The sequence below is a fragment of the Lucilia cuprina genome, chromosome 5, assembly GCF_022045245.1.
Source record: "Lucilia cuprina isolate Lc7/37 chromosome 5, ASM2204524v1, whole genome shotgun sequence".
Classification (NCBI taxonomy): domain Eukaryota; kingdom Metazoa; phylum Arthropoda; class Insecta; order Diptera; family Calliphoridae; genus Lucilia; species Lucilia cuprina.
The window spans coordinates 48,368,267-48,392,633 of record NC_060953.1 but is presented as its reverse complement, the minus strand read 5'-3'; the positions used below and the strand labels follow the sequence as shown (position 1 = coordinate 48,392,633).

The 24,367-nt window shown below is 28.8% G+C and overlaps 1 protein-coding gene and 1 long non-coding RNA gene across 2 annotated transcripts in view; both read right to left on the bottom strand.

Moving 5' to 3' along the window:
• LOC124420465 overlaps window positions 1–24,367 on the bottom strand; it is an 80,015-nt gene that overhangs the window by 8,764 nt on the left and 46,884 nt on the right. The window lies entirely within an intron of this gene.
• Window positions 20,926–23,311, bottom strand: LOC111686175 (signal recognition particle 54 kDa protein). Its single transcript, XM_023448486.2, has 2 exons — window positions 22,215–23,311; window positions 20,926–21,956 (listed from the first exon to the last, which is right to left on the bottom strand). Exons 1-2 carry the CDS (start codon window positions 23,130–23,132, stop codon window positions 21,351–21,353), a joined length of 1,524 nt encoding a protein of 507 aa, XP_023304254.1. The 5' UTR covers window positions 23,133–23,311; the 3' UTR covers window positions 20,926–21,350.

The following is a 24,367-nucleotide window of genomic DNA, read 5'->3' as shown; positions in this document are numbered from 1 at the left end:
ACTAGACTATAGACTAGACTATAGACTAGACTATAGACTAGACTATAGACTAGAATATAGACTAGACTATAGACTAGACTATAGGCTAGACTATAGGCTAGACTATAGGCTGGACTATAGACTAGACTATATTAGTAGTCTAGACTATATTAGTAGTCTAGACTATATTAGTAGTCTAGACTATATTAGTAGTCTAGACCATAGACTAACTTTAGAAAAACTGTTATACTGTAAGTCTTCTATAGAATAAAACGGATGTACATAAAATTCTCTATAGAAAAAACTTCTTAAGAAAAAACTATTATACAAAAAATTTTCTTTAGAAAACTTTTTATACAAAAACAATTTTACTAAAATTTTTTAATCAAATTAAAAATTCAGAATTTCGAACTGAATATAAAAAGAATTTTGCAAAAATTCTTACGATCTTATTGATATTCATTGATCAAAGGTTTAAAAAACCAAAAAATCTTTGATAAATGATTATTAAAAGAATAATAAACTGTTCTTTAATGAAAAAAAAGTAAACGATTTTTCGGTGGTTTGTCATAATGTCCATGGACACTCTCAGCAAGAATAAAACCAAGTACTTGCAAAAGAATAACATTTGTTATCACTTCAAAAGTAACGTTAAGTGATTTTTTTTATTTATATGGAAGTGGTGTTTATTGACTTTCAAAGAAGCGAAATTAAACCCTAATACAACAATTTAACTTTCTAATAACTTCCAAAAAAAGAACATACAAATTGCATCATGAGAATGACTTCAGTAGTGAATTTGGAATTAAATAATAAGAACATTAATATTCTATGACAAGCCTGTGTTAAAGTCATCACTTTTTCAAGACTGTCACAGAATTTCATAACGATCGAAAGTAGAATTATAACTTGCAAGTAAATCAATAAAAATTTTAAAAATAATAACTTTAAAATATTGCCAAATTAACGTTAAAAAAGTGAAATGGTTTTATTCAGAAAAAGTTGGCATTTTCCTTTTTTAAAGAAGAAAATTAAGAAAGTTAATTCTACTTTCAATCGGAATTGAATTATATGATATGCCTGTAAATTTGATTTGAATTTCCGAAAAAAAGTCTTCATGTCATTGTGTTCATAGACATTGTGATACTTTTCAAAAGTGTCAGAAAGAGTCATTCACTTTTAAACTCCGAGATATTCGAAGATTGAATAACCGAAATTAGATATTTTTTTGATATAGAGTCATTTTTAAAGCCATGGAGTTTGTGTCACTATTGTAATGGGACAATGTGACACTTTTAGTAAGTTTCGGAAATATCCATTATTCTTAAGATTCTGAGGCATTCTGAACGCTTACTAAGTGATATTATGCATTTTCATTATATAAGGCTCTTTTTAAAGCCATAGACTTCATGTCACTGTGCTCACGGTCATTGTGACACATTTTGAAAATGTCTTTCAATCTAAATTCTTCATGTCATTATGTTCGTAGACATTGTCACATTTTTCAAAAGTGTCAGAGTCATTCACTTTTAAACTTCGAAATAGAACAATAAATTAGCGAAAAAATTTATTTTCTTGATGTAGAGTCGTTTTTAAAGCCATGGAGTTTGTGTCACTATTGTAATTGGACAATTTGACACTTTTAGTAAGTTTCGGAAAAATCAATTTTTTTGGTATTCCGAGGTATTTTAAGTGAAATTACTAAGTGATATTAGGAATTTTCTTTATATGGGGCTATTTTTAAAACCAAAAACTTCATGTCACTGTGCTAATGGACATTGTGACACATTTTGAAAAATGCTCCGGTGTATTTAGAACAACTCATTTCCGTGATATTAAAACCATGACTTCATGCCACTTACTATATTCATAAACATTTGTCCAACTCACAATCGATGTCGTATTGTTGTAGCGTTTTATGTCATAAAATTCAAAGAAAATTTTTGGAAACAAAAACAAATTAATAATAAAAAAATACGACATATTACAATACAACCGTACAACACCAATTGTGCATTCGACAATAATGTTACTTTTTGATGTGTAATAAATTCCATGGACATATTGACACTTTTCCTTGATACGGAAACATTTTTTAACCCCCATATTAATAAATGCTTAATAAAGTTATTGATGGTTTATTGTAGAAAATTTGTATGGCAAATGTGTTTAATAAACCTAAAATATTTTTATGAATACGGGGATAAGTCACTTTATTTATAAACACTTTTGTGACACTTTTTGGTGTGCAATAAAGTCCATGTACACAAATGACACGTTATTCTTTTAGGGTAATATTCCTGGACCTAATGACAAGCCACCGATTTATCTCTTTAAAAAAACTCTTAACTATTATTTTATTTGTTATAGTAGGGAAAGAAAGCCAAGCCTTTTTAAAATAATTTTTATATATTTTTCTTATTATTTAAAGAAAAAAATAATTAAATTTTGCAAAAAAAAACACATTAACATTTTGTATAATTTCTTATTTCTAAATGAAACTCAAAACAATGAAAACACAAATTTAATCATGAAACATATTGAAAACCATGCAATAAAATCAAGGGAAATTAAATAAGTCAACAGTTAGAAAAACAAAAATAATATTTAAACAAAAAAAATAGTAGATTTTTTATTAAAAACAAACAAACAACAAAAAACATATATAGGGTTTAGAAAAAGTTTAGAAATTAACAAAAAAAAACAGAAAACGATAAAGAGCTAAGAAAATGTAGTATATTTAGAGAAATGTTTTTTGAAATGAAGAAATTTGTTTTTGTATGTAAGAAATTATAAAAGCATGCATAAACATGAATCAGCCCAATACAACAGAATCTATTTTGTTTCTGCTTGTAGGAAAAGGTTTAAAAATGCTTAGCAAGGATAGGAACAGAAAAATAATATTATTATAAAAGAAAAATTATTATAAGGAAACATAATTTTTGTGTTAATTTAAAGTTTTAAAGAAAAACAGAAAAATAGTTTAAAAAAAAATGGTTAAGGAAAATATGGTTTTGTTTTAAATATTTAATTTTAAAAATTAATTTTTTATTAGTTTTAGTAAAACAATTTCTAGTTTAAAGGCATTTTTTATAAAGAAAAGTTAAAAATTAAAAAGAATTTTTTCCCCCAATTATTATTAACTAAAAACAAGACTAGTTTTTTTTATATACAACAACAAAAAAAAACACAATGCAAAACTTAAAGTAGGAAAAAAAGCTAAATTGAAGAATAAAATCCTTAAAGAAAATAATTTTTAGAAAAAAATTATATTTGAGAAATCTATATTTTCATGATTTAAAAATCTAACTCCTTTTTTTAATAAAACTTTTTTGAAATGTGTTAAAATTAAAAAGAAAAAACCCAACCATTAAGATTTAGTAGACAACATTTAATTTAAAAAAAAAATAACAAAAAACCTAAGCTAAACGACGAAGATTTATATATTTAAGAAGGACAAAATTAAAATGGTAGTTTTATATATATAAAAAAATAAATAAAAAACCACAAACAACAATTTAGTTTTTAAGAAAAAATTAAAACAAAAAATAAAACTTTTTTACTGGATTTTTTAGTCAAGCTGAACATTAATAACAAATTAATGAAAACTTTATACTTAAGTGAAAAAAAACAAATTTTTTTTTCAATGAAAATTTAAAGAATTTTTATTTTTTTGACTATAAAATCCAGTGTGTTGTAGGATTAAAACTAAAAATCTTTAAATGTTTAAGCATAAGTTTTGTAGTAACATTTCATATATAAAAAAAATATTTAAAAAAAATTTTAATTTTATTTTAAGTTTTAGTTTTGTTTTGTTTATTATTAATAATTGTTATTTTTAAAATTGTATTTGTGTTTAATTGTTATTTGCAATAGTTGTTCTTCAAACGCAAACTACATTCCTAATTGAAATTATAGAAGAAAAAGAAAAACATGAAAAGAAATTTAAATTAAATTGTTAATTTCTTCTTATAAACAATCGCTAGAATTTTGAAAGTTATTTAACAAGAATTAAGAATTAAACAGCTTTTCTTAAAATATTGACTTCCTTTTGCAGAATATCATTGGTTAAGCTACTGTCTTCACATCTATCAAATATTTCACAAAAATTACTTGGAATCTAAAAACTCAAAATTTAATCCTTAAAATCAACATATGTATTTATATCCATGACTTGCAATTGTAAACACTTAACTATTAACAGACTATACAATAACTACTAATTATCATTCTGATTACACAGAAGTAGTCGAGTAACATCTTTCTAATGAGGTGGTATATAAATACTTTTTAATTCATCTTCTTCAACTTCTCTGTCAAGATGTAGAAACTGTGTATGTTTTTTTCACATAATATACATTTACTGATTTCTCTTATAACTTGTAAAGGACCCCTCACACGATCACACAGAAGTAGTCTAGTAACGTCTTCATAATAGGTGATATATAAATACTTTTTTAAATCATCTTCTTTAACTTCTTTGTCAAGATGTAGAAACTGTATATGTTCTTTCACACAATTTACATTCACTGATTTCTCTTATAACTTTGTAAAGAGCCCTTTACACGATCACACAGAAGTATTCTAGTAACGTCTTCATAATAATGTGGTATATAAATACTTTCTAGTTTATCTTCTTCAACTTCTATGACAAGATGTAGAAGCTGTATATGATTTCTTTCACACTATTAACATTCACAGATTTCTCTTATTTCTCTTATTACTTGTAAAGAGCCCTTTACACGATCACATAGAAGTAGTCTAGTAATGTCTTCATTATAATGATTTACATAAATTCTATCTAATTGATTAGTCCACTTCTTTGTGAAGATGTAGAAGCTGTTTATTTCTTTACACAATTTACATTGACTGATTTCTCTAATTACTTGTAAAGGACCCTTCACACGATCACATTTTACGTGCGTAAAGTCTAATGAAAAAGTAAAATGAAATTCCAAAATGAATGAATGAAATGAAATAACAGAGATAAAAACATTATTACCCTTAAATGGTAATGTAAGTTTTTGCTGAGTATGTATCTTTGATATCTGTATGTTGATAGTTGTGAATGTAGAATTTAAAGTTACTGCTATTGCGTAATATCTACTCTGTTTATATTGTTCAAATATTTGTCACCAAAAAAAATGACAATTACAAACTTATATTTCCCTTTCGAAAATTTAAGCTAATCATTTCTTTCATGGTTTTCCAGTTATTGTACCAGAAAGTTTGATAGAAGAACTTCTTTTCGGTATTTTCGAGACTCAACATTTTTTGAAAGTCCAATCTGACGACATTAAAATAAAAGTATTAATACTGTTATACAACCACAGTTTTAGCTTTACAACCATATTACAATAACATACAACAAAATGTGTAACAAGTCGAATCCCAGATGCCAAAGTGTACTTTTCTAAAAGGTTAAGCTGAATCCGAAACTGGTCTGTGAATTTAACTATCACATGAGGTTTTTCAGATATTGTGCGATGAAGTTTGAAAAAAAAATCCGCTATAACAGCGCGAAAACACTTTAAATTTATATAATCTGTTATATGATCTGAAAGTTCAATCTGTCGTCTAATGAAATTGTTCTATAACTGTTCTACAGAACTAATAGATTAGTCTAAACGCCAAAGTACTATTGTGAATTCACGGAAATTTGAAATTTTATTTAATAGTTCACCTATTAAAAATGGAATGAGGTGAATGAAATCTTACTTTTTCTTAAATGAAACCTTTGGCAATTGAATTTTCTAAACATTTCATAAGTGTTACGAAACAGATCCCAACTATTGTGAATGATTAAGTAACCTTAAGCAAATGTTATTTGTGGTAATACCAGAAGAGTAATAGAACTGTAATAATAAGGAAATGAATTGAATAAAATCACATATTGCTAATACAATGTCTTATTTTTTAATTAAAGAAACCTTTGGTAATTGAATTCGGAAAAACATCCCAACTATTGTGAATGAATGAGTCACTTATAGCAAAGGTTACTTGGGATACAACCAGAAGAGTAAGAGAACTAAAATAAAAAAGAAATTGCGATAAATGAAATCACATATTGTGATTACAATATCTTACTTTTTTGTTAAAGAAACCTTTGGCAATGGAATTTCGTAAACAGTTATGAAAAACTTACTACTATTGTGAATCAATAGTTGACCTATAGCTAATTATATTTCGGTTAAAAGTAAGGGAAAAGAATGTTCGTTATTTACTCACGATATGTGGAATTGTGTTCATTCCAAAATCTTTAAAAGAAGAAACTTTTTAATAAAGTCCTGATCTGAATTATTAGAAATTAAAGTTTTCAAAACAATAACATTGTTTTTGAATGGCAATTGTGAATGTCTAACTATTTTCCTGTTGGACAAATGATTAGGATTGTGATTATAATGATTAGGATTGTGATTATAATTATGGACGGATACTGGACCGTGTAAAATCACTTAAACAATTAAAGTTTTAGTAAAGTTTAATTAAAAAAAAACTTTCAAAATTAATTAAATAAGGAAAATATTTCGATTTTTAGAACAGATGCCAAAATTACTTAAACTTTTAAAATTCGACTAAAAAAATATCGTGTGAGCTATATTCTAGACTCTACAATAGCAGTAACTTGTAGACAAATTAATATGACAAATTCAATTTCATTAAGATTGTCTGTCAGTCTGACTTCTAATGATTTTATAACTATTTTTCTCTAAGCTGTTTAAATAACTCACAAAGTTAACCTCTAACCTTTTGCTGCAATTTTGTTCACTATTTTACACAATGTGTTTTTTTTAAGTTTCTTTTTGTTTTTTTTTTTTTATTATAAGAAAAAAATATATATTTAAAAAAAAAGAAAAATAAATAAGAAACAAAAGAAAGCCAAATGTCTTCCTAATTTTGACGTTCTTTAAAAAAAACAACAAAAAAACTAAACAAAAATATTTAATAAAAACAAAATAAAAAATATATAAAATTATACATCTTTTTATATAGTTTTTAAGCTTAATAACAAAAAAATATATATTTAACAAAAACTATTAAAAACAAAATAATAAATGAAATAAAATTAAAAAAAAGAAACTCTAATAAATAAAAAATAACACAAAACTAGACTGATTATAAAAACAAACAAAAACAAAATATGTATTAAAAAAAATACATTAATTATACAAAAAGAAAAAGAAAGCTAAAACTAAACTTAACAAAATAAAAACATAAATTTACATGCAAAACAAAGAAAAAAGATTTATTAAATTACAAAAAAGAACATGAACGTTGCTGCATAAAATGCACATTCCAAAAATGAACCAACATACTCGTAGACAACAACAAAATAAATTTCAAATTTATTAATTAATAAATTAATTAATTAATGAAAAATAAACTCTCCCACTAGAACACAAAAGTAAACACAATAATTTTAAATTTAAAAAAATTCTTAATAAAATCCTTAAAAAAAGTAACAAAGTAAAGAAAAAAATTTAAACACAAATACAATTTTAAAAATTTTTATTTATTTTTAAATTATAATTAGAATTTTTTAATAAATTAATTTATTTTTTATAATTTTGTGCAATTTTTATATTTGTTTTTTTTATATTTTAACTTGGCTTAGCAACAACAAATTTAATAATTATTATTGTTTAACGATTTAAGTGTAATGAAGGAGTAAAAGGAAATAATTAAAAATTAAGTAAAACATTTAAATATAAAAAAAATAAATTAGTTTTTAAGAAATGTTAAGTAAAAAATAAAGAAAGAAAATAAAAAAAACAAATAAGTTGGCAAAAAAAATTAAATTTAATAAGAAAAAAACAACTGTAGTTTTTAAGTAATAAAAAACACAATATTTTTGTTAGTTTTAAGTAAGAAAAAAAAAAATAAATAAAAACTTAAGAAGAACAAAAATAAAGTCAAGCGGGAAAAACATAAAAAAAACCAAAATAAATAAAATTTATAGCAGCCTGTGTTTGAAACTAAATTTAATTTAAAACAAAAACTCCTTAAAACTTAAACTAAAAATTTAAACAAATTATTATTTGGTAATTAAAAGTATTAAAGCTGCTAAATTTAAAAAAAAAACCCTAAACCCTATTAATGAAAAAAAATCAAAGTAATTTAAAAATCACTTTTAAGTGACATTTAGTTGTTAAGTTAAAAAAAGGAAAAAAAAATTATGAAAAAAAAACAATTTGTTTTAATTTATTTATAAGACTTTTGTAGTAAAAGAAAAAAAAAGAAATTTAATTTTTTTGCTGTTATCTTAAGTAGTTAATTTATTACTTTACTTTTAATTAATTTTAAAAATAAATTATTTAAAAAAAATCCAAGTTTTTTTGTAAAAAAAATGCAACATTAATTTTTTTTTAACTTTTGTTGTGTTTTATAATTAAGCTTTAGAAAAAACAAAACTAATTTTAATTTTTAAAACAAATGTTAAATATAAAGTTAATTAGATTGTGTTTTTTTTATTTTTAAAATTTTTTGTTAAGAGTAATAAATTTATTTTAATTATTATTGTTTAATTTTTTTTTTGTTTTCTTTTTTTATAATTTAATAAAATAAATGTTTTCAACAAAAAAAAAAACAAATTTCATTTAGTTTAAACTGGCATATTTTGTAACTGTTAACGTTATATTGTTAAAATTTAAAATAAAGTTAACAACAATAACACAGGCCAACAAAATTTGCATAAAGTCGTTATCAGAGGCCAAAGTATACTTTGCTTAAAGATTTAGCTGAAACTGGCCTCTGAACTTATCTATCACGAAAGGTTTTTCTGCTGCAAGATAAACTTGACTCTTTTTGCCTTATCACTGTCTACAACACTTATATCCGACCTAAAATAAAACACAACTCTCATGTATGAGACGGTGCCTCAAGAAGAGCAAAGATACAACTCTATTGATTCACAATGTGGGGTGGGTTTCACTATCGATACTACAGACTGTCGAGAGTTTTAACGTGAGCACCTGCCGTGTCGGCCTTATCCCACGGTGGTCTTTTTCATCCACAGGGTAGACTTGAGAACGGTCTTCCATCGCCCCTTTGTCTTCAATGAAGACTCAGGTGGCAATTTTTGCACATTGGCTATGACCGGTCCATGCTGGAGTACTAGAGCTATCTAATCTCTTGCCAAAGTAGTCACGTTGAAAGAAAACCACACTACTATGGCTCTGTTGATTCGGCAACAGCACCTAGAGACGTAACCGGTGGACCGAAGCACGATTCTTAATAAGCCATAGACATTGTTCTTACTCACAGTGACACGCTGTGGCAAGTCTGATATGAACATTGTATACTCTGAACATATCTGGACAAGGAAGGAAAATTAATCGGTATCACTTGTATATGATACCTTTTATCCATCATCATTGAACCCAGCACACATCTCATTTATTCGACACATTCATAGAGAAAAACATACTACACACTCATTTAGATATACGGGTGGATGAGGCCCGCATACCTCTACATTCATTCCGTATCATATACAATTGACTCCAACCCATTTCCAATGCTAAGTCCCACAGTCACTCCTCTGTGGGGTATCTGTTGATTTTCGGCAACAGCACCGAACTTATCCCGAAATATTGACTATTATCATGCATCAGTCATTTAACCGCCACTAACTCATCCCGCGAATTTGGGTTTAAACCACAGCCACTACGTCAACCAACTGACCAGCCAGGACATAGTCCTGCGGGCAACTGGCCACCCGTAGTACCAGATTATGCGGTGCTCTGGTCTGACCTCTGGCAATCTATGCAAAGACTAAGCCAAACAGTAGCCTGTAACCAATTTTTCAATCCCGGTCAGATTGGAGGTATTGGCCACCTCTATATAACCCGGGATTGCAATAACTCCAAGGCGGAGGTCTCGCCAAGGTAACATGCCCCCGGGGGGAACTATCGATACTACAATGGAAAGTGCTTTTCTGAAGTTAGGGATCTTGTTTTCGAAATCTTTATGTTCGCATTTGTCATTCAGCAAAAGTGCTCGATTGGACAGTGGATCGAACAATGAATTACAAAAACAATTCGATCTTAATTTGTACTACTTTCTCCAGAAGTCTTATCAGTTAAAATGTGAGTTTAAATCGAATATCCACTAACACTAGTTACAGTTTTTCAAAATAAGTAGTTATTCAGTCCAAAAGTTGCTAAAATATTATTTGTCGGGTTACCCGGTTTTCCTAATTACCGTGATTAACGAAATCGTCCCCATGTGCCAATGAAGGAAAACTGTATAATTTGTAAAAGACACCTAACATCCCTTATCCCATTCAAACCAACAACTTTACATTTATCGAACACATTCAACAAAAAAATATATTCAACACATTCACTCCCCACATCCATCGCGTATTATATACACTCATACCTCACAGTCACTCTTCTGCGAAGTATCTTTAGTCTCGGCAATAGCTTATCTAAAATATCAATGATGTCACTTTTATAAGATACCTCTCACCATTAAACCCAGTAACTTCTCATTATCCGCCTCAACCACTAAAAAAAAAAAACATCTGACACACTCACTCATATCCTTATTATATTGACATAATATATACTTATTTATCATAGACACTCCTCTGGGGGATAAAGTCGGATTGCTTTACGTGAACACCTGCCTTAACGGCCTATTTCAGGGTGGTCTTTTGGGTGAATAAATGATAACAACTCTCAACCTTTGTGTATCTTAAAAGCAGTTTGCAATTTACGTAAATGGGTGTCCAGTCCTTTATCGTGCTATCTAATCAGATTATGTGGTTTTCTGGTTAGACCCGATGTCAAATCATACTAAGAATTAGCCAAGGACTGAAGTGACATCAACAGTTTACAGTCCTGGCAGACTAGAGGTACTGGTTGCACCTCTTTACCCCCGTATTGCAATACACCAAGATGGTATTTATCATCAAGGATAACATGCCCGGGGGCTCCTATGGACGATATCTGTTGTCTTGGCAACAGCGCCGAACTTATCCCGAATTATAAACTTTAAAGTTTATCAGTCATTTATCCAACATTCACTTTTCGCCATTTTAGAGTGAAACAATAACTAAAACGTATATCACGAAGTAATTTCTCTAATAACTGGGACTAGACAGAATCCGAAGTTTAAACTGTAGGCTACCGTTAGCCGTACTACCAGATTATAAAGCTCTCTGGTTAGACCCCTAAATCATTACTTGGAAAAGCCCAAAATACATTTTATACCACCATTCACGACAGACTAGAGGTATTGATAGTTCCACTTTTGCAATTACACCAAGATGGGGAATATCATTAACGTAACATGCCCCGGGGGCCGCGATCACCGATATACTAAAACTTATTGAAAACCCCGATTTCAGAATTAAAAAAAACTTTTACAGAGACTGTCAATTTGACTCTGAGATTTAACAAATGTCTTTGTTAGAACAATACTAGAATTGAACTATCACAGGCGCGGATCCACAGGGGAAAGGGAAATTTACGCTCTCCCCTCCCAATACCAAATATTTTTCATACAAAATATAAAAATGAGGAAAAAGGAAACATGAAACTTTTAATCGTCGTAATTTTAGTTTAGAATTGAATGTTAGGATCTAAGATCAAAGTGTTATCTAATGGTTGTCAAAATATATGCTCGTGGAATTTACAAAATATGCCTGTTTGCACTATATTTTATTTATTTTTGTTTTTGCTCAGATATTTCCAACGCACAAAATTTCAGTAATTTTTAACAAACTCTCAAACGAACATAAAAAAATTCTTAAATCGTAAACGATCTGTATGATCGACTATATACTTAGACGACTTTAATTACACACACAGACATTTCGCTACCCATTAGGAAGCTATTTATATCATTCTGAACAAAGTTTTTGATCAGAATTTAAAAAATGTATTATTCAAAATCAAAAAACGATCATACGATTGCAACTTTTTTAATAAATATTTAAACAAAAATTAATATTTTGTAAAAAAATTTAGTTTCTTGAACAAAACTTTAAATATGTTTTAAAAAGTTATTATTATTTAAAATTTTACAAAACCTAGAATTATTATTTTTTTTAATTCTTTTAATTGTTTATTATATAATAATAATTTATTTACAGAAAAGAAAAACTATTTAAATTATACAATTAAAAATAAATGAAAAAAAAACTCCCTTAAGGAAAAAACATTTTTTTTAACTTAAGAAATAATGAGGAATAAATATATTTTTTTGAAACTTTTTGAGGAAAAAATAAAAAAAAAATAATAGAAACATAGAAATGTGTTATTTAAGAAAACAGCTCATTATTAAAGATAAAAAGAAAATAATAATAAAATAATAAGAACAACCACAAACACAATACTTGCTTAAAGTATACAAAACGAAAAAAAATATAAAAAATGGAAATAATTTAGGAAATATTTAATAAAAAAAATAATATTAATAAAAAAAAATAAATAAATTTAAGTAAAAAAAATAACTGCAGACTTTGCAAAACTCTTAAGCTTAAGAAAGAAAAAAAAAAAATCTTGTAAATTTCGCTTGTTGCTCTTTATTAAAATTTTAAGTCTTACTTGAAACAAAAAAAAAACAAAAAAATCTTTGAAAGATTATTTTATATTTTTAATTTTAGCTATAAAAAAAACCAAACAAATAAAATAAAAACAATTTTTTTCTAGGAACTATTTTCGATCATTAAATATAAAAAAATATATATAAAAGTAATAATTTTTTGCATAATAAAAACTCAGCTTTTTTAAAAATCTTCATAAAAAATCTTTCCAAAATCAACTAAATTCTTTAAATTTCTAAAAAAAACCAAAACTCAAAATAAAACTTTATTAAAGAAAAATAATTGAAAAAAAATGCAAAAAATTATGCTAAAAAAATATATGCCAAGAAAAACTAAAAACTTCTTGAAGAAAAATCTAAAAAAAAAAACTCAAAACCAATATTAGTTTAGGTAAGATTGCAAAGCTTTTTTGTGCTAATTTTTGCTTAGGTCTTCTAGTTAAAACAAAATAATTCATAAATTAAAAAACAAACAAAAAAACGAAAGAATAAAAAAAAACAAAATACAAAATTTACAGTGTTAAAAATAGTGTTGTAGAAAATTCAAATTTAAACCAAACCAAACAACACTAACAACAAAAAATTATTTGTCAAATCCAACAGCCAACTAAAGAAAACTTCAAAACCAAAAAAAATATTGAAAATATTTGAACAAAAAAAAACCAAAATAAGTATTTGTGAGACAAAGTTTTTATTAAAACAAACCAAAAAAAAAAAAGTTCTCAATAATTCAAACAAGTTACATTTGTAGTATTGTAAAACTTTAGTCCTTGAAAACAACAACAACAACAGAAATAATAGTTTAAAAAAAACTCAAAGTATTATATAAAAACAAAAAGAAAAAACAAGATTAATGAAAGAAAAAACAAGAAATGAGAATTATTAACAAAAATGAGAAATTTTTTCTGAATAAATAAAGAAGAAAAACACACTGATTTTCTGAAAGAAAACAAAAAAATATACTAGAGTTTTATTTTAAAATTGAGATTTTAAAAAGGTAAGTTTTGAGTAAAAAATAGGGCGTGGCTCCTAGAGCTGATCTTTCATCATTTTGACCTATTGAGAGGCCTTTTAAATACCTTCAATTTGATATACATCTTGCCATATGTAGAGAAAAAACATGGTTACTACAACTATACTATGATCATTTTAACAATATATTGTTATCGAAAACAAATTATTGTTATTTGAAATAGATTTTAACGATATATTAGTAACTGTAAACATTTAAATGTTTACGGTAATCAAAAATTTGAATGTGACTCGATACCCATAATTTATACCAAAACATTGTAGTTTAGTTAATGCCAAGTTTTGTTCAGGGAGACCAGACTGTGCGGCGTCGGAAATATCAAGAGCAGATCCCGTTCTGGCAAGCATCTGCCTGTTTATTACCGTTGTAGTCCCTATGTGCAGAGAACCAAACTAGGTTAGTAGTATAAGGGTTTAGGAAGAAGTGCCGCTTGACTATCGACAAAGATTCCTATGTTGCTGCGAATATTGAGGTGATGTAATACCCTACAGGCTGACATTATCGCAAATATTTCAGCCTGAAATATTTCATAACTAAGTAACTAACTAACTAAACAGCTAGTTTGAAAGGAGGACGTATATACATCAAATCCGAAGAAATACACTTAAGCCTCTATAGCGCATGTCGTGCGTTCCTTAACCATTGCCTCAGGTGGGAATCGAACCCCCGTTAACTTACCGGAGCCCACAACTAACTAACATTCATATCATACTTATACTCCTTACTTATTCGTGTATGTTGTTGAAGGCGATTATATTATGATAAATAGGAAAATATTATGATAAAATAATGCTGCTATATTTTATAATAATACGATTAAAGTAACATGTCTAAAATAGTTGCAGTAACATTTATATGTTTAGAGTCTAAACATAAATGTAAACATAATATGTTGCTCATAGATTTTGGTTACCACAAACATGTTTTCTATCTGCTAGCAATGTATGTATTGATATTCTTAGCGAAAAAGAAACTTATGTTCACTCTGAAATACCCTTTTTCAAAATTATTGGCCAATATTGGATCAACATTTGGTGAGCTGGCTCAAAAGTTAACAAGTAAGAGTGTCACAGTCTACTATGCTGAATACTATATAGCCTTCATAAAATGGTATAGTAGTCTTATATATATATATATAGATCTTAGTAGTTTAATGGTGACTTGAGTTAATTAAGAACCAGTTAAAGTTATTTCCTACGAAGGATTTTATATAGGCGACAATGGAGCGATCTTCATAACATTTTGTAAAGCGATTTTTTCCTAAAGTTAGCTTTTGTATATTTTTAATGAGTCTCTGAAAGGGTCCTTATATCAGGGAGAGAGAGTCTATTATGGATCCAACCTCACCAAATTTAATAGTGATTTTTGATTCTATAAAACTTTTAAAGTCGCCACTATACTGGAGTTATTAAGCCAGTTAAGTGATTTTCTAAGAGAGAGCTTATATATGTGATGTAGGGTCAATTATGTTTCAATGTCCACAAAACATTACAATATAATATTACAATATGATACAATCTTGAAAACTATTACAGTTAGAATCTAAAAGTTTTGCACTAATCACTTTAGCATCCTATTAAACAATTTTTGTAATAAATTGGCGGTGTATGAAACCTCCCATATGAATTAAATAAAAAAATCGTGTCTAGGAAACAATTAAAGCATAAATCCTTAAATTTTGCACGAAAACTTTGACATCGATATAAAGATTTGGGTAATAAATTAGCGGTCCACCAAAGGGAAGAGTTGCACATCTCATATGAATAAAATATTCAAAAACTAATAAAGCTATTTTGTACGAAGAAGTTAAATATTCATCTGGACATTTTGGGGATAAGGAAGAACATTTATTAAAGGGAAGGAATTCCCATATGACTTAAATACAAAAATTCGTTTATCTGGGAAACTATCTTCAAATTTTGCACAAAGAACTTTAACATTCATCTTAACATTTCTCTCATATGAATTAAATACAAAAATTCGTATATTTGGGAAACCATTAGAGCTAGAAATTTCAAATTTTACTTGAAGAATTTTGAACATTTAGAGAAAAAATGGGGCCTTGATCTTAAATATGAATTAAATACAAAATTTCGTATATCTGTGAATCTTTTATATTATTATTATTTAAATTTTTCATAGGTTACATAAAAATCTAAATAAAAGTTTGAAAATTATGGCGAACTTATATCTGGAAAACAATTATATTCAGAATCTTTAAAATAAATTAAAGAGTTAATACGATAGTAGAAAGGATATTATGCGCTGGTGTTGATGTTTGTAAAACCCAAAAATATTGTTCCTAAAGTGTACCAATCGGCTCAGAACCACTCTCTGAGTCCGTCTGTCCATCTGTCTGTGTGACCATGGACAAACGCTATTGAAATCGGTCCATTATTTCGCCTAGCCCCAATACAACCTTATCCTCTGAATAGAGCTTTTGTTATCATAATTATGTTAAATGTTTCATTATGTCGACAAAACTTAGTTTTATAGAATTTTAAACAACACTGCCGATTTTTGAAATAATCAGACCACATTTGGCCCTAGCCCCTTCAGAAAATTACTTGAAGGCAAAATATCACTTATAACCTCTAATAAAAGGATTAAAATCTACATAAATAACTTTGAAGTAGACGTAAATTTCCCTACATAAGGATAGGCCCAAATTTACCCCTACTCCTTTTTGAGCCCTATTTTAAGAAATCTATTTTTTTTTTGTCAACAATAAGTAAAAATATTCCGGTATTAAGTTTAAAAACAAAAAAATCCATATTTTTAACATACCGACTGGTGTAGGGTACTAATGTATAGGGTATACTTGTTTTTTGGTTGCATTGCTTTTAGGCTAGCAAAGCACACGGGGTATAGCTAGTAAAAAATAAAACTATTATTATTTTAATTCACAAAAGTTTTATATGTCTGCCCCAAACTCACAGTATGCTTGCAATTGTGTTTAAAACAAAATCTGCACAAAAATATATACATATGTTTGTATGTTGATAGTATGTATATTCATATAGAATATATGCATTGTACATACATTTACATAAATACATATATGTACATTTGTATGTATTCCATTACTTCCCTTTCATTTTAACTAGCTCTCGTTTACCATAAAATTTCTTTATTCAACTCACGAAAATGTAAACACAAAGTAGCAAACAGCAGCAACAAACTTTTCATGACACATTTTTTAGCCTACAATTTTGTCTGTTAGCCTGGTATTTTCACTTGTTTGACGGTTTTATGACTGTCTTTCATTGACAGTTTAATGACGGTTTTTATTGTTATTACACTCAAAAAAAACATTCACACACACACACAACTATTACATTTTATAACCGTTAACATTGTAGTATAGGTACTATAGCAAACGACCCCCCAATCAAATAGAAACAATTTCATAATAGTAATTTGAAACCCAGCAAACAGAATTTAAAATAACACTATGCGACAAAAATAAATACCTGAGAAGTGATACTATTTTTCTGAAAGTTGGATCCGAGTAGAACAAGAATATGTTTTTGATATTTGCCAAACACCTGCAAAATCTTGAGTTACGGGTAAAAAAAAAACGGTTTTTCCTAAACGCCTTTAATTTCATAATTCCCTTAATAACATCAATATCACGATGAAATTCAGCGTAAATAACTTTTATATAAATTTAAACCCTTCCACCAAATAGTATGAGGATCGGCCAATATTAAGTCCTATCTCCCATATTAAGCATCTTTCGGAAAATCAGTTTTTGAACAATTTTGTATTAAGAAAAAGGTCTATAACGTCGTCCATTGCTGATGGATTTTTAAAAACAAAGTTTCGTTTTTCTCATGAATAGATATGGATTTCTAATCAATTAATAAATACGACTGTTCCTAAATAAAATACTTTCAAAAAACATCTCCAAACTTAGATAACGGTGAAAAACTAACAAAAAATGCACAAATATCTCTCCAGGTTACTTAAACGTTATACATGTCATTATATAGGCCTCAGCTTTTGCTTTCTAAATCCGTAAAGAAACTTAAAATCGGTTCAGATTCCACTAAGTTACTGACTTATAAGTGCTTAAAGGTAGGAAAAACCGTTTTTTTACCCGTAACTCAAGATTTTGTAGGTGTTTGGCAAATTTCAAAAATATATTCTTGTTCTACTCGGATCCACCTTGCAGAAAAAAAGTGTCACTTCCCAGGTATTTAAAATTTTCATTTATTTTGTCTCACTGTGTAATTTGAAATTTGTACAACACCAACGTGTGAGGAGTGTATTACGTTTGTGTTGATATTTTTAACACAAAAACATAGTATATCGATCTACTTAGAATCTCAGAGTCAATTAAGATATGTCGGTCTGTATAGCTGACTGTCTGTAAGGAGTCTATTTATAATTTTCAAGATATTATTTATAAAATTTGGATCAAGTTTTTTCAAGATCGAAACCTCTTAAAAAATCTCCTAAAAGATTGGCTTAACTAAGTTTTATATAAACATAAATAACACAGGCTTTCTGTAATTGTCGGGCCATCAATTTAGCATAGCACCCATACAAACTATCTGTTAAAAAGCCTTAATATGGCGATGAAATTCGGCATAACTAAAATTTAAATCCTCCATCAAATTTTGTAATATAAAAGCCTTTTTTATAAAATAAATTTTTTATCCATAAACTACATTTGAATTAAGGTTAAAAATAAATAATTTATTCTTATCTAGAGTAGGTTCTCACATGTTCGAACATGACCTATTGCATGTTTGCAAGTCGTTTCTAAATCACAAATCCTGAAAATGTTAAAATTCGCACCAAAACAAAAGTGAAATGAATATTTGAACCAAACAAAAACACCACGACAATCGGTTCTTCGCGCCGGAACGACTCGGAGTTTAACGAACAACGACCAGGGATTGTTAACCTAGCCACACCGACACAACAACCTAATTTTAATTTCGTTTCTATCCTTAATATTTATAGAAAATTTCTTATCAAACCTTATGGTTTGCTGGGACAAAATTTAATAATCATACAAATACAATTCGTTAGCTTAAAGTACAAAGACGCAAAGTCCACTAATTGAATTTTATATAAAGTGAAATTTAAATTAGCTTAAATGCATTAGCAATCCTCTTAAGTTGAACGGAATAAGGCTTAAAATTACTGATCATGTGAAGTAATCATTGGAATAGCTATTTACAATTACAGAACAGCACCAAGAAGTATCAACTGGATATTTAAGGCGGTTGTAAAGCCCATTTTGTTTTAAGGTGTTATAGTGTAGTAGCTGACAATGGAAAATACTCGCTTACTGCGCAGCCATTGAAATGACAATCGGGTGCAGTGAAGACGACGCCAAAGAAGGCTCTATTAACTATATTGAATCGGTTACTAACCGACCTGATAGCCATTCAACTAACCCATTATTCCGCAATCAGATTTAACGCATTGGTCTGCTGGTAGGAATATTGGGCATTATCTATTAATAAACCATTTCGAATCCTTGCATTTGATTGTTGACAATTGTGTTACGAAACCTTACTTCGACAAACGCTTCTACACTCTGATTCCCAAGAGAAACATAAATATCTAAGACCCACTCACTTAATAATGTAACAAATGTTTACACAGATGACCCCAAAAGGAGCGGTAGGGTAGGTGGTGACGATGGAGGGGAGAATGAGATCAAAACCTTCACTGGTATTTCCCTTACTAACTGTAAAGCACCTGTTTAAAATAAACAATATGATATGGCTTAAATGTAGATAGTTTAGCGAAACCATCTATTTAACTTCGAGGTCAACCTGGCCTCTATATGATGACCCTAAGTCTAGCTTTTTGTTAAGCTTTCGCAGAAAGCAAATTAGAACGCTAATAATGAGACACTGTACTATAGAAAATCATTCCCGAAGAATAAGTCTCCGGTACAATGACTGCTGCAGAAGTTGCACGATAAGGTGGAGACTATATCTAGAATAACGCTTATACGGATTCCTGCAAATGGTATGGATTCCTGTATTGTTGACGAACTTGCCAGAAACAGTGAGATGGAAGGGGAAAATAAGATCGACACCTTGTATTTCCCTTACTAAATGTAAGGCACTTGTTCAAAATGAAGCCACCTGTCTAACTTCGAGATCAACCTGGCCTCTATATGATGGCTTTAAGTCTAGCTTATTGTTAAACTTTCGCAGAGAGCAAATTAGAACGCTGTTATCGGTAATAAAGGGACACTGTGCTATTGAAAAACACGCCAGAAGAATGGGTCTCCAGTACAATGACTACTACAGAAGTGTTCACAATAAGAAGGAAGATACTATATCTATCACATCTACCCTTTTACTGTCCGACATTTAATGCGAACAGAAAAGTCTATTTTGGATCTGCTATTTTCTCTTGTATTTAGGATATATTCGGAATAAATCTGAAGAATATCCTAAAATTCGTTAATCGATGCAATTGGTTTAACTCTGGTAGTAATAAGTAGTTTTGTAGGAAAAAGACTCCTTTAATCAACAGGTCATCACAAAGGAGACCGAAATCACTTAAACTTATTCGAGTGGCCAACCTTCTTACTTAAACCTTCACTAAAATCCGAAACTTCAGTATCGAAAATATATTTCGATATCAAAATAAAGCAATAATGTACTCGATTTCTTATTCGATATATATAATGTGTTTCGAAAACTTTTTCTTTCGAATCGAAATACGGGGTAACCCCCCAGGACTATTGTTTTATTTTCGTCAATTTTCGTTCAGAAAATTATTTGCTCATTTTCGTATAGAAAATTAATTGATCATTCCTGCATAGAAAATTTTTCGATTCTTTACGTTTTAAAATTACCTATTCGATCATTTCCGTATGGAAAATTGTTCGATCATTTTGGTATTAGAAATTATTATTCGATCATATCTGTATAGAAAATATTATGCGATCATTTCTGTATAGAAAATTGTTTATTGTGGCATACGATCATTTTCGTATAGGAATTTGCTGTTGCTGTAACAGTTTGAACTATGGTCTTTAGTTCTTTCCTGGGAAAAAACACTTTCGGCTAATACAGCAGTCGTTGTGTTGAAAATCTTTGGCCGAATATGAATCGGGTCGTTCCGGAGCGAATACTAAATTATTGTGGGAACGCAGAAAATTGCTCGATGATTGTGATATAGAAAATTGTTTGCACATTTTCGTTCACAAAATTATTCGATAATTTCCATATAAAAAATCATTTTTATTTAGAAAATTTTCAAACATTTTCCAATAAAAAACTTTTCGAACATTTTCGTACAGAAATTTTTAAATAAATTATAAATCTTACTCTTGATGCAATAAATAATCACAAAAAATTGTTTTATTTTTTAATTTTTTTACAAAACGGGTAGGTTTTTTATTAAAATTATGTTTTATTTGTTATTCATTCAGATGAAACGTGCATATATTTAATGATTTCTTGTTTCATATTATTGGTGTTTGATATTAAAACTCGTTCCTTAAACTTAATAAAAATTAGTTTGTAACAAATTCTCGGTTTTAACACACAATAATTTTTGTTTAAATATTAAAAACTAATGACACACATACACGTCGTCTTCTTATGGGGGTACAAAAAAAAATAATAATAATAATAAGAAATGGTAATAAGGAAGAAAATTATAAGATGGTCATCAATTCCCTTAACAAAACAAAAGAGAAAATATTGCTAAATAATATAATAACTAAAGAATGAAACAAACAAACAAACATTGGTAGAAGAACGTAAATCCTTTTTCCCATTTGCTGTTAATAATTTCACTTCCCACCAAAGCCCATAAGATTCCCTAAGCCACCAAGACCACCAGCTGCACCCTGTTGTAATTGACGCATCATATTCTGTAGACCACCAACACCACCCATCTGTTGCAACATACGAGGGTCAATCATTTTTGCCATCTGTTGATTAAGTTTAGCCATTTGATTGGGATTAACATTTTTCGTCATATCACCCTGTTTGAAAAGACCCTTAACACCACCCATTTTCTTAACGACAGCAGCGAATTTTGTATAGTGTGAAACGAGTTCTTTGACTTCACGTTCTATGACACCAGAGCCTTCGGCAACACGTACAATACGTGTGGGCTGTTTGCTAAACAATTTGGCACCGTCACGATTGTCCAATTCACCGTCAGACATACTGTCCATCATGGTCATCATACGTTTAATGCGAGCCATAGACTCTTGTTCACCGCCTTTCGTCATAAAGTCTTGAGAGAAACCGGGTATCATACCCATGATCTGAGAGAAGGGTCCCATTTTCATAATATTTTGGAATTGTTCGTACATGTCACGTATGGTAAATTGACCATGTTTGATTTTCTCTAAAAGTTCTTCATTGCCATCTAATTTTAATTCATTTACCTGAAAAGTAAGAAATGAAAATGTGTAAATTTTTTTACCTTTAAAATATTGATTATAAATTTTAATAAAATAAGGAATATTTCTAAGAAAATGTTAGACAAAGTTTCTTAAAAAAATTATGAAAAATTGTTCTATATGAAAATGTTCGAAAATGTTCTATTCAAAAAAGTTTGAACAATTTTCTATTCGAAAAATTTTATTTAAAAAAAAATATTCCTTAATTTATTAAAAATTGCAAAAAATCGAAAAAAAACCTACCTTATCAATTAATCCTTCAATATCACCCATGCCCAACAGCTTGCTCACGAAAGGTTTTGTCTTGAATGGCTCCAAATCATCGATGTGTTCACCGGTACCAATGAAAATAATGGGAGAGTTTGTAGCAGCAACAGCAGACAAAGCACCACCACCTTTAGCGTGACCATCTAATTTGGTAATGATCACAGAACCAATGTCTACTTTTTCCTTGAAAGCCTTAGCTTGAGCCTCACAAGCCTGACCGATGGTGGCATCCATAACGAAAATAATATTATCGGGATTAACAGCATTTGCCACCGCCAACATCTCTTCGAAAAGAGACTCTTCTTGCTTGTGACGACCCGACGTATCGACAATAATCATTTCGAAACCTTCTTTCTTAAACATATCAACACCTTCTTGTGCTATGACGACAGGATCAATTTCGGTGTAACTACCATAGAAAGGTATGCGTGCCTTGGTGGCATTCTGTTTGACTTGATCGTAGGCACCAGCACGGAAGGTATCAGCGCACACCAGACAAGATTTCCAATTACGTTTCTGGTAGTGATAAGCCAACTTGGTACATGTTGTTGTTTTACCCGAACCCTGTAGACCAACAAACATAATCACATTTGGTCTACCCTTAATAGGTTGGTATGGCTTAACACCAGGATCTACCAACTTAATAAGTTCCTTGAAGACAGCACTCTGTATCATGCGTCTTTTGTTCAGACCACCGGCCATTTCGTCAAAATCAATGACGGCTTTAACATTTTCACGTAACTGTTTGACCAAACGAATATTTACATCGGCTTCCAAAAGGGCAGCACAAATTTCTTTGAGCATGGAATTTAAGGCCTCTTCATTGATTACGGTGGCTTTGCTTAACGAATGCAAGGCAGTGGTAATTTTTCTACCCAAATCAGCTAAAACCATTTTGTAGCCGTTCTATCACAACAAACACTTTAATAATTGTTTTTAGTTTTTTTTAACTTCTTTTATTTAACTATTGATATATATTCACGTGTGTTTTTATTATGAATTTTTCAACAAAATTATTTGCAAAATACAAGAAACAAGAAAAAACTTTTACTTTTTTTCTCAATAAAACAACGTCGTATTTTGACACGTCGATTTGTCAGTCAGAGTACAGAGTTTGTTGTTTCCTACGCTGGTAACGGCGCCGACATGACAACTGTCAAAGTGTTGAAAGAAAATATTATAATTTTACTGATTTTGTTAATAATTATAAAGAAGATGGGAATTATTGATTCTTTATTCGTTAATTAATGTTTAAAATATAATTTCAAATTTATTTTATTTTCACTATTATTAATAATAAAACAACAATGTTTTTAACATTTGCAACGCCGATGGTTATCATGTTAAATGTCGACGACTACAATATAAAACATATGTATGTCGTTTAACATGTGTGTTTTAGTATTGACAAGCATGACTTGTTAACCGTTAAATTTAAAATCTATTTTGTTTTTTTTTAAAGAACAACGTTAATAACTGAAGCACAATTTTTCTTATATTATAAGAAAAACATTCTTAAATAATGCTCCAATTAAAGAAAACAGTAAAACTCTGCGGAAACAATTCCTAAAAAAACGATTTTATGTAAAAAATTTAAATAACCGTCTAACTCATACAATATATATTTCTCACCAAAAATCAATTTTTATATGAAAAACATAAAATCGACAATAGCTCCTTAAACAACACTCAAATTAAGAAAACAGTGCAAATTTTAAATCACTCTTATTTCCCACCAAAAATCCACTTTAATAAGAAAAACATCAAACCCGGCGTAAATCCAACTGACAAAATATAGAATATCTGTGTTCACTCATATTTCTCATCGAAAATTCACTTTTATATGAAAAATCTTAAGTCGTCTAAAATTTCTAAGATAACGCTCCAATTGAGAAAATAGTGAAAATCTGCGATCACTCATATTTCCCAACAAAAATTTACTTTTATATAAAAAATCTTAAATCAACCGTAGATCCTTAATTAAGAAAATATTAATAATCTGTGCTCACTCCAAATATCTACTTTTTTGAGCAAAATCTTAAATCGGTAGATCCTTAAATAACGCTGCAATTGAGAATATTGTGAAAATTTGTGATCACTGATATTTATCTATCTATCTATATATATAT